A 12,108-nucleotide genomic window follows, 5' to 3' on the forward strand; every position below is an offset into this window, starting at 1 on the left:
CACCCAATTAAAAATATCTTGTTTTTTTTTTTTTTTTTTGTATCTTTTTGGTTTTTTTTTTGTTTTTTGCATTGTAATTCCAAAGAACTTTATTTAGTTTGAAAGCATTTCTTACGGTTTCGTCTTCCATATTCTTTCTTTTCATGTTACGTTATAATAATATTTAGTAATTCTAATGCGGGTTTTAGTTAGTGTGGTTTAGTTTAGTTAATACAATGGTTAGTGTGTCTTTACGATTTCCATGTAAATTATGCAAAGTTCTGTGTTTCACTTTCTTTTCGTCCTGGAGAAAGGATTGCATTTGGTAATTTACAACTTACGCAGCCAAGTAATTGTTGGGCTTATTTTCGTTTCAGTTAGTATTTGGTTAATGTGGTTAATACATTACATATATACAGTTAAACAGTTAATGTTTAATTTAGCTTGCGGTTCGAGGAAACCAAATTGTGTGTAAAGTATTAGGGAACTTTGTTGCGTGCTTTTACTGGATGAGGATTTCTACATGATCGGAGAGATTCCATTTCAAGTGCTACAATTATAATCGCATAATATACTTTTTACAACATTTAGCAAATTTCCCGTACACATATACTCGTATATCATATTTTTGGTTAAGGATCGCCATCGATTTTCAGTGGTTATAGGTGTCATATATATATATATACCTTTATATCGTGTTTGTTAACTACATTTTGGTGTGTCCTACATTTAGCGTTTGCCTTTTTATTCGGTTAGCGTATAGAGTGTTTTTACATGCTGTTTTTAAGAAAAAATATCTGCCTTTAGGTTCCCCTACGAAACATTTATGTCATTATCATCAATGAAAAGCAATCACAAAGTTTTCTCTAAATTTAAGTACGACGATTACTATATTTTAATTTCTTTTAATATTTACAACACTTTTTTGGAGTGCACAAAGCAGCCAGTTATTTTTTCTGGTAAGTGTAAGCAGCTACATTTACTGTGAAGTCGAAGATATACGACTCTTCTTTTTGCATTTACATATCGAGTTGGTTAATCAACGGTTAGTAGTGGGTTCGGGTTAAAAAAACTGTGTCACAATTTCTACAAACAGCCTTTTGTTAAACTTGTTAAACGTACATTTATAGGGTTATCTTTATGTTATGCGAATTAGAGATTATCTCATATATATTATTAGAGTGTTTTAGTTTTTACAATTTATAACCTGAGCGCAATCATTTTTATGGTCAGATCTACCAATCTTGACCAATTCTTATTTCAAAAGATTTCTCTTAGACTCCCACCAATTTTATAGGATGTTATTCCCATATATATTTGGTTAATATTCAAAAAGGGTAAATATACGTGGCATCCTTAGGTTTTCCGTTTTAACGGAATGCTGACCTGTACTCTAATACAAACTTTAATAATTGTGTAGTGTGTTTTTTAATCTCAAATATTGTCCATACAATACATACACATATCGTATATAGTAGGTGCTAGTTGTCGGGTTTTCACTGTGTTACATAGCTATAAATTCTAATTAGCAAATGCATTGGGTTGGGTTGGATCCACTTCAAGTAATGCGACAAATGAAACAAAATGTATTCGTTTTTTCTTTTTCTTTTTTTTGTTTTGTTCTTATTTTTTTTTTATACAAACAGTTTACACAAGTTTTTGTTTTATTCTCAGTTAACGTAAATTAATGCGTAATACGTATCTAATATATATAGTTAAGAATGATCCATAAATTGGTTTACAAGTCAAATACTAATGCAGTTTACAGTTACAGTTTATCTTAACTTATGAACTCATTTCAAACGGCATATATCGAGTGTGAATTTCTTTATGTTTTAGTTCAGACCTGCTCCAATCGAGGGTTGTGCTATGTGTGTAGTATAATGTACATGTCCGTAACTTATATCGTACTCGTATTACCTCATAGCTAACCGTCTTACTGAGCTAGAGAGAGATGTGGGCTAATTATTGGTGGGGGTGTGGAGATAATGTTATGTACACGGTGCCTAAGCCGAACGAAAACTAACTATCCATATGAGTAGCTATAATTATGGGGAGTAAGTGCTTAGAGATGTAAATGATGCTGATGTAGATGTCAATTTAACTTGCATTCGAGAGTGTGTCTCTGGGTCTGTCCGGTGTCAAATGAGGGATAAACAATCTGTAATCTCTAATCTGTACTCTATATATTAACGGTTAAGAAAAACTTTAGTTATAAACAAAAGTTGAAAAGAAATTCTACTTTTTTGCACACTGATTTCCTTTGCTTTTCTTTTCTTTCATTTCGTTTTGTTTTTGCTATGAGATCTCCGTGAAAGTTTTGAATTCATGTTTGTTTTGTTTTGTTTTCGTTTGTTTTACGCTAATCCATACATGTATGTGTATATATATATATATATATATATCGGTTAATATATATAATTATATAATTAAAAACTACATACATAAGAAAGCAGCACAGTTAAGAGAATTGAGGAAAAGTTTAGTTTAGCTTCAGTTTCAATTTCTTCGACAGCTTCTTCTACATCGTTATCGTTTTTTTTTTGTTTTCGATTAGATATTTTTGCATTGTTTTTGCTCTAAACATTAAAGACAAAAGACATTCAAAATACATATTTACGGTATACATTTTTAATTTTGTTTAAGTGCTTAAGCTAGATCATAATTTTGACTCTTCCAAAAAATCAAGTGTGAATTTCGTATTGCATATCCTCAATTAATCAATCGTCGTCGTCAAATGAGAAAACTCAGTCTTAACATATATAATGTTCTGGGCAGCCGAGGCCTTAGCAATTGATCCTCTATAACCGATCCTGTCCTGCACCTTTGCTATAGCCTAAAGCAATGAGCATTGAGAGAGACAGAGGTGTAGTTAGTCGAAAATTAAACTATATTACATGGTAATCAACTAAAAGCAAAGTATACATATCAACTAAAATTGAATTGATTCGGGCGGCGCCTTGGGACTCCAAGGGGTAATAATACTCCCCATTTCCGACCCATTAAGCTTTATCCGCCAAAACCATTCACTGGGGGCAGTGCGTCGTCCACTTGTTGGTTGGTTTTTCCTTTGATGGTTTGTTTATTTGTTAGTTTACATTTATGAAAAATATGATTAAAAAGCTTAACAAACTATTATCAAAGCGAAAATTGTCATAACTAAATTAAGTTGAAATTGTTTAATTTATATTTATATTAATTTATATTGTAATTTTTGTTCAGTCAGTCGACAGTTGAAACTTTGAACTAATTTCATCAAATATTTTTGTTTTTCTAATATTGAGTTAGTGTTGTTGACCGCCTTTTGTGGTCAGATACATTTAGAGTATATATCTAGAAACCAGTTTCAAAATTGAAGCTTCAAACGTTTGTGAAAATGAAAATAGTTGCATAATTTCAAATGAATTTGTTTTCTTTGCGTTTAGTAAACATTTAGCTGTAGCTACACATCGTTATGTTTGTCGTAAGCTAACAGAAAATGAATTTATCCTTTTAACGGATGAAAAGGTTGTTTAATCGCTTGAGGTAAATTTTGGCAAACAAATTTCGGATTTGTGTGCATTTTGTTACTATTTTATTTTAAATATATTTATCGATATATTTAATAGTTAAGCATATTTGTTTATAATGAATACGATGTCTGTCTGTGTTGCTAATTAATTTACATATACATAGATTTCTTAGGAGCTTAACATAAAACGATTTTGTGTTGTATTTCTTTACCATTAAATTTGAATTTTCGATCAATTCTTCCAATTCTTGTCAAGCACAACAAAATTTTAGCTTTGTTGCCAAAAAACTAATATTATTATCTACGCTTTGCTTGTAGTGCGTAGAATCTACTGCTGCTCGCTCCCTCTCCTCTCTCTTTTTGTTACACATTTTTGTAATATTTTTCCTTCACTTAAAACTTGCATGGTTTTGTGTCGCTGCTGCTGCTTTAACTACAGTTTTGTTGTTTAGTTTAGACTAGTTTCAGTTGAGTTACGTTACATATTTGTTTGTCTATAGTATTATTAAATATTTGTTTGTTTTCTTTTAGTTAATTTCGGTGGTGGAATGCTTTAACTTTCAAACAGACAAAGGCCCACTTAAAAGCCGCTTGGCGCTTAAAAATTATTCAATCGTTGTTCCTGGCTGAGTTATCTCTGGGTTGAGTTGAGTTGGGTTGGGTTTTCGCGGGTTTTCGAGGGTTTTCGAGGGTTTTTTTTTGGACTGGGAATCGATTCCTCTCCTCCTTCTTTTCGGCGGCGAGGTTCTATCGTTTGGCTGTGTTGCTTTTGTTTCGATTTTAGGCAGCAATCGCCTCATTTTGCCGTCATTCCCATTGATGAGGCGACGGCGGCAGCTCTGAAGGATGTGCCACGGTTGAACTAAATCCAGATGGGGGAAAATGATAAAATAAACGAATTTTAATTCCGAATTTCAATATTTAGGTTTTAAATGAACATCTAGATTAGTTAGTTCATGCCATGTACAACGTAAGATTGATAGAAAACATTAAAAGCTTTAATTTAAGACAAAATACAAACGAAATACAGAAATAGCTCCCATTTAAAACAATCTTAAAACAAAACATGAAATGAAAATGTACAAACTAGAACTACAAAAAGAGTTTGGGTTGGAGAGGGACTCAAAATACAAAGTATAAATTTCGTTTTGTTAATCATAATAATCAAAAGTCATTGAGTGGTAGTTGTTCAAGCGTTTAAATCTACTTCAGTTCTTTCTTTGTCACTGCTGCTCAGCTGCACTGCAAACTGTACAAATGCTATTTGGCATGATTTTCTGTGCAGTATTTTAATTTACTTAATTTAATCCAAGCAAATGGATGTTTACTCGAGGCTTGTGTTTTAAAGCTGCATAGAATAAGAGTTTTTGTAGGGTTATGCAGGACAATGACTGAGCTAAATGATTGGCTGGTTGGTGCAAGAGCTTTTTTTAAATGGAAGCAATTTTTTTTGAGTTTTTTACCACTTGAGTTTTATAATTTCATTTAATAACTAGTTGACGACTCTTTCGTTATTGATATTTAATAAATACATATTATAAAAATTATTGAAACAATGAATATTCAATTTCAATTTATTTGGTATGCTTCAAATTGTTCGAAAAGTCTTTTTTTTTCTTTTTATGATAAGTGTGCGTTACATTTTCTATGGGAATGATTGCAGTTTCGGAACATGGGAGGGATATGGTCTATGGGTGCGTATGGGCTTAAATAACTTGATGAAATCTGTATACTGTACACGATTACGAATAGATAGTATATATAGATATAGGAGTTGAATGCGAACACAAAACATTAACACAAAATTGATTATGGAGCTGTTTGTATGCATTATGTTCGACTTGGTTCGATTTTGTTGCTTTATAAAATAGTTGAAAATGTCTCTCATAATTTTTCCTTTTTCTTTTTTTTTCATTTATTTGCCTTGCCAATTTTGTTTTCAATTTGCTGTGCGACATTTGTAAACAATTTTATAATATTTCTGATTAGACTGTCGTTTTTTTTTTTTTGCTGGTTTAAGAAAACATTTATGTACACAATATTTACGCAAAAACACCCATTTAAAAAAAGATGAAATTAAAATTATAAATCAAAATGAAAAGTTAAGTAATATGTAAAAGTAAAAGCTAAGAAAGTTATGTCGTTTTTTTTTTTGGTTTTTGTTTTGTCTTTTTTTGTTTTTATACACATTTGCATAAGAATAGAAAAATAGATAAACAGATATGAACAAATAGGTGATAAACTAAATAAATAAATATTTAGTAAGGTTTTCGCTTTATCAACAGACCTAAGAAGGAGTAGAGAGACAGTTGCCGCCCCGAGGCCTCATATTCTGTATCTGTATAATTGTTTCTTTATCTTGGCATTTCTTTCATTTTTATTTTCATTTTCATTGCATTTTCATTCATTATCATTCTTGAATCATTCGGCAGATAACGGATAGTAGATAGAATCTTGTGACTTCTGCGTTTCTATATCGATTCGTTCTAGTGATAGTAGATCGCGCGCCCCTAGTATCTTGATCTGGATAACGATCTCGATCTGGATCTGTATCGGTTTTCGAAGGCAGTAGGCAACAGTAGGCGGCGGCGGATTGGAGCAGCGGCAGGAGCAGCAGTGCAAGTTGTAGTGGTAGTAGTGGTAGTGGTAGTAGTAGTAGATTTTCTCATTCTCATTGGCTTAACAACGCAAATATAACGATTCGATTTAATAGAAATTTCAAGATTAATATCCATGTTGAACAACAAAAATAAAAGAACAAACGAAAAAAGATCATTTAAAAATAAGGTTACAAATTATAAACGTAGTTTGGTAGGTAGAGAGTTATTTAGAGATAGTTTGAGTTTGGGGACAGATACGACAATTAATTGGGGATGGGCTTAAAAAGAACATTACACGGAAGCCATGGTCAATCAATTTAAACGAAAAGTATCAAATCAATTATAACAAAAGAATATAGATAGAAAGTAAGGAATACAATTTTGACTATAGGTGGTAGATTTTTAAAAAAGTTTTTTTTTTGGTAAAGTGGACAGGACTGCGTGCAGAGGTGGGAAAATTGGAAAGAGGTTTTTTTTTTGTTTGGGAAAAGTTTATTGGCATGGAACAACTCTTCACTCACCTGGCGAAACTCTTGAAGGCCGCACTCTGTGGATTAATGCAAAGCGGCACACGACCCGTTTGCAGTTGCTCGGCTATGAACTTGTGCATCTCCTCTGCAAGTTTTCACATTGATTAAGTATTTCTGGCTACTATTTCAATAATTCTCACTCACCCTTGACCTGCTGCACGGAGGTGAGCTTGCGCTCCCATAGATCATCAAAGGGCTGGCCGGCGGAGGGCTCAAAGTCGGCCGTGTACTGGCGCATTCCGGCCGAGGTAGTGAAGCAGCATTTGCACATGCACGAGTGGTACCGCAGACGTCCCTCATCCAGATATGGATGCGCCAGGGCATCTGTCACAGAAATGCGCTTGTCCTGGTGAATTTTCAAATAGTTATTGTTAGTTAAAGGAACGTGTGTTTTTTTACTTTGATCTAAAATTGCATAAATTGTAGGCCACCAATAATTTTCTGTTAAGGCCTCTTTATAGAATTTAATATCCCAATTTCAGATTTTGGGTGATTTTTGATTTTAAATTGTAAACAGCAGTTTCATTTCTTGGCTTAACTTACAAATAAGTATGCATTTAAAATTTAAAGAGGCCTATTTTTAATTTTTAACATTATTTTCATTAAACATCTTATAAATTAATAAAAATCGATGTATTCCAGAATTTTCTAAATATTTTAATCTTTAGGAACAAGCTTTTATTAAGGCTACTTTACACATTTAGATGTCGTACTTGAGATTTTTATAACAGGTCTGATTCTCAAAGAGCTTGGATTCGTTTTTTTTTAACATGAGTCTAAACTGTTTTCTTGTTTAATTGTTAAGATGGTAAGATACTATTATAACAGTAGCTTTAAATGATTTTCTTGATTGGATTTGCTTTTGAAATTTTTTATAAATTTATTACACCAATGTGGGATATCTTACCGGATCGAAAACCAGCATCTGGCAGAGCAGGTGCACAGCCTCGTGCGTGGCGTGCGAGCTGAGTGTGTAGAGCACCGAGAAGGAGGGCGGCTTGGGCGCCCGGCGCAGCATGTGGGTGCGGGCACCTTCGCAGGCGTGCCGCATATCCTCCATGGTGGGCGTGCCCAGCAGCTCGGTGATCAGCTCCAGCTGCTGCACTGGGTTCTGCGCCTGGAACAGGATGCGACGGCCCAAGAGCTCGCCGAAAATGCAGCCCACCGACCACACGTCCACCGCCGACGAGTAGTGACGAGCGCCCATGAGAATCTCTGGGGCGCGGTAGTACTGGGTGACCACCTCCTGGGTCATGTGCTTGGCCTGGTCCGGCTCCTCAACGCGGGCCAATCCAAAATCACAGATCTTGAGCACGCAATTCGAGTTGACCAGCAGATTGCCCGGCTTGATGTCGCGATGCAGGATGCGGGCCGAGTGCAGATACTTGAGGCCGCGCAGGATCTGGTACAGGAACACCTTGATGTGGTCGGCGGAGAGGTGCTGCGGCGATACGATTATCTTGTGCAGATCCGATTGCAGCAGCTCCGTTATCACATAGCTATTGATCGATTCGAAAGAGGGGTTAAGGTGGAAACCAATTTGATAGCGACATGCCAAAAAGAACAAACAACAAGTTTGAAACTCCCCTTCTTCTTTTCCCCATCATTTTTTGTCTTGTTTGTGTGAGCTTAAAAACTTTTTCAATTAGTTACATTTGCTTTTAGCCCAAAAGTTTGGGCTGCGATGCTCGAAAAACAGGCAACACAATTTGCAAAATCGAATTTTTTAGTTTCTGGGGTTTTGTTAGGGAAAAAGATTATGAAAATAAATAAGTTTGATTTTTAATTGGAATATTCATGGAAGAATCGAGCAAGTTCATAATAGGGATTGCAAAAAATAGTTAAATTAATTAAATAATGAACTTAACACGAAACTGAATATTTTATCATTAAATTAAATTATTACTTTCAATTTTTTTTAATATTCCTTAGAAATTTACCTCTTTATTTTGCTTAAAAATGTTTTAAACTATTTAAACCGAGTATTAAAAGACGGTTAAAAGAATATATCTCTTTTAACACCTTTTTAAGCTGCAAAACCGCAATTATTTAATAAGGAAATTTGAATTTTTTCCTGAAAACCACGAAATTTCACGTTAGCCTAAATTTCACACTTTATCGTGCAAAAAAACATTTCTTTGAGTTTTCTTTTTGTAAAAAGGATACATTTCTTGAAAGAAATCCAAATGCGGTGGCTGTAGAATGTCCAGGGCCGAGAGAACCTGCAAAATAAATAAATAACATAAGCACACAATAACACAATTGCATCGATATCAATAATCAATAATCAACAATCAGGAAATTCTTCAGTGTCATTGAACTGGCAGTTTAAATTTAAATTTAATCCCTAGACAATACAGTCAACAATTTACACCTCATTTGAAGGGGATTACGTGGGGTTGGTCATAAATTATGGAGTTGCAATAAAAATCAAGTTGCATGTTAAGTGTCGCCGCCGAGACATTAAATGCCGCAAGTAAAAAGGCACAAAGCGAAAAATCACCAAGGAATTTGTTGACCCCTTGATGATGTTATACTACTGCTGACGGAGCGCAGATACAAGAAACACGCCAAAGTCCGGCCACTTTCATGTGGGGGAGGAGGCCAAGTTCGGTCAGCAGAATACAAAAAAAAAACTCATATACATTTACAAAAAAAATGAGGGGAAAAAAGAACCACAGTCAGACAGACAGACAGACAGACAAGCGCTGATTTATTTTCGCTTGCGGTGAAGAGATGATGAAGGAACTCGCAGGCAATCACATCAAAAAATCTAACAGGGGGAGCAACTCTTCTACCCTCTTACCCATTTGAAATCAATTTACAATATTTATCCAACTCCAGTTGTTGGGCCGCAAAATGCGTAAAGTGACCGAAGAAAAAAAAAAGGTGGAGGGAGAAAAACCTAAATCCGCAGCAGCGGCAGCAAAAAATGTTGCCAGCCACAATGTTGCACATTTAACCCCCTCTTGCCCGAAGTTGTCGGCAGTAGCCAAAGCCCAAAGCAGTTCAACAATTTTGAGCACTTTTCGCGGCGCATTGCAAACGCAACAACAAAAAGTGCCGACAACTTTGGTTACTGGTTTTTTTTTTTTGTCTTTTTCATTTTTTTTGTTTTTTGTTGCCTTGCTAAGCCGTCGCCGTCTTCAAGTCTGAATCTCCGTCGCCGTCTTAAGTGGCAAAGTTTTTTGCGCTCTACAGGAACGACGTGATATTCCCCCCTTCGGTTACAGTTCTGCTCCTTTGGCAGCCCCTTTGTTTTATATTTATTTCTTTGTCCGCTTCGGCAGCCTGTAAATTCTGTAATATTTCGCGACTGCGCCGCTGCTGTAATTTAGCGACTGCATTTGTTGCGTTTGCGGTTTGAAGCATTAAATGCGAGCAGGTGAAACAGGGCGACTTTTGGCATACACTATGTGGGCCATAAAAATCTTCAGCAATTTTATTTGTGGTTCCACGTTTCCGGATTTTGTATAAAATAGTTTATATTTATTAGGTTTCAGTAGATTAAGGCTAGAATTTAAATTTACAATAAATAAATATATTGTACATTAAAAATAGTAAAAATAAATTTAGTTTTCATAAAGACAGATTTAAAAAAAAACTTGCCACTGACATGTTTTTACTTTTATTTCCTTGTTTTTTTGATTGAAAAATGCTTATCAAATTTACGTTTTCTTAGCGCCACAAATCTTTTTGTGTTTCCTAGTAAATAATTAGCTTTGTTAAGTATTGCAAGCATCCACATGTGGATTTTATATACTGCAAACTCATCATGACCAAATCTCATACCCGTTCAATTATTTTTCTGGTTAGGGCATCAAATAAGCAACAACAATGAATACGAATTTCAAGTGATTCTTAATGGTTTTCGTAGTTTCTTTTTCGGTCGACTTCATTTACTGCACTTCACCTCGCTGCACTGCACTGCAATGCACTGCACTGCACTTCACTTAACTTCACAGCGCAGGCGCGTAATTTGCTGCCTCGGCTGGGCTGTTATTGTTATTACTCGGGCAGCATTATTTTTTTTGGGGTCTCACGTGCGGTGCGGCTTGCAGCTAATTAACATTTTGGCTTGGGCTTGCAATCAGAAACCAAATTTATGCATTGTACACACCGTCGAAGGCAGCTTCAAGTGTCCTTGAAGTGGTGCATGAAAATATAGGGGGCTAGTAGTAGAATCAGGGGGGTTATTAGCTAGCAAAACAAACTTAGTAATAAAAACCAAAAACAACAGCTAACTGGGTTGAGTTCTCGATCTTGGCAGCACAGAAAGAAATATTATGTCTATACTTGTACTTTAAATGTGTCTTGTTTTGTTTTTCTAAGACCTAAAGAAAAATATGTTTTTAAATTTCATTTTCATTTGTACAATATTTTAAATACAGGTTTCTTACATATTTTTTTAAACACAAAATTAAATCATTTTATATTATTTTGTATTTAACCAACACTTCTTTTACCTCTTTTAAAAAACTTAAAATAAAATCAATTTCATAAAGACTTTTATTTTAAAGAAAAGCATCTAATTTAAAATCCCCAAATATATTTCTTTGTATATCTAAAAAACTCTATTTAAGTAAAGAGACAGGGAAACAAGTGAAACTTGTGTTCAACTTGCAACCAGCAGCTGTGGCAAGTTGTTGTTTAACCCACCTCAAAGCCCGCACCACATCACCTCCCCACCTCCTTAACCCACTGAGCGCCAACTCTTGTCTACAACTTCCTCTTGGGCCCCCCAGCTGCCAGCTTCCAGCGAATTTTCCCCCAGCCTCAGGCCGCTGTGAAAACAAAAGCAAAAGTGTCACCGCTTCGACTTCACAAGTATTTTCATTTCAAGCTGAGGGACAAATTTCTAGCTAAAAGATTGTCAAGCAGCAGCTGTCAACACATATTTGTTGGCTAATTAAATGAGTGGGGGCTGTCGAGGGGACAAACTCCACCGAAATTGACTATTACAACTCGGACAAAAAAAAAACAAAACCTTGAGAAGCAACAACATAAATTTCCTTTGATTACTCTTGGCTAGTTAAAGTTTACAAGAAACTTTTAAGGCAACTTGGTTTTTAGTTGGGTCGTTTCCTGCTAGTTATGTAACTGGTGGTAGAATATTGTAATAAAATAGAATTTTATTAAAAGAATTTGGGTTTTAATTATACATTCTTTTATTATATATATTTTTATCTATAAGCACTTATTTTTGCAACCTTCTTTATTGGTATTTATAGTTTTACATTTTTGTATCCTTTTCATCACAAATTTAATCTGTATTTCCTTTCTGCTTAGATTATCTGATCAGCTTATTCTTATAAAAATCAAGGCATTCTTTTCTCGCTAAACACACACATCCGTCAAAGAGCACCAAGGAAAATTGGCATTTCAATTGCAAAAAGCAAAGAGTGCAAAAGCAATGCAGATAATAACAAAATTTGCATGCAATTGATGCTGCCAGCGCGTCAAACTCAATCATTTTGGGCGGAAAAGG

The 12,108-nt window shown here is 34.8% G+C and overlaps 1 protein-coding gene across 3 annotated transcripts in view; it reads right to left on the reverse strand.

The window, feature by feature from the left end:
* Nucleotides 1–50: 50 nt before the first annotated feature.
* LOC108135568 (serine/threonine-protein kinase NLK) overlaps nucleotides 51–12,108 on the reverse strand; it is a 74,044-nt gene continuing 61,986 nt past the window's right edge. For 2 of the 3 annotated variants that reach the window (XM_041708245.1, XM_017256327.2), the window contains exons 4-8: nucleotides 8,787–8,842; nucleotides 7,528–8,119; nucleotides 6,765–6,966; nucleotides 6,612–6,705; nucleotides 52–4,352 (exon numbers count right to left, since the gene is read on the reverse strand). In XM_041708245.1, coding sequence (XP_041564179.1) covers nucleotides 4,298–4,352; nucleotides 6,612–6,705; nucleotides 6,765–6,966; nucleotides 7,528–8,119; nucleotides 8,787–8,842 — 999 coding nt within the window. In that variant the 3' untranslated portion in view covers nucleotides 52–4,297. Of the gene's footprint in view, nucleotides 4,353–5,777; nucleotides 6,169–6,611; nucleotides 6,706–6,764; nucleotides 6,967–7,527; nucleotides 8,120–8,786; nucleotides 8,843–12,108 lie in introns of all 3 variants that reach the window. The other variant, XR_001773917.2, reaches the window with a different exon arrangement.

The sequence above is a fragment of the Drosophila elegans genome, unplaced genomic scaffold (assembly GCF_018152505.1).
Source record: "Drosophila elegans isolate 14027-0461.03 unplaced genomic scaffold, ASM1815250v1 contig_208, whole genome shotgun sequence".
NCBI classification, from domain to species: Eukaryota; Metazoa; Arthropoda; class Insecta; order Diptera; family Drosophilidae; genus Drosophila; species Drosophila elegans.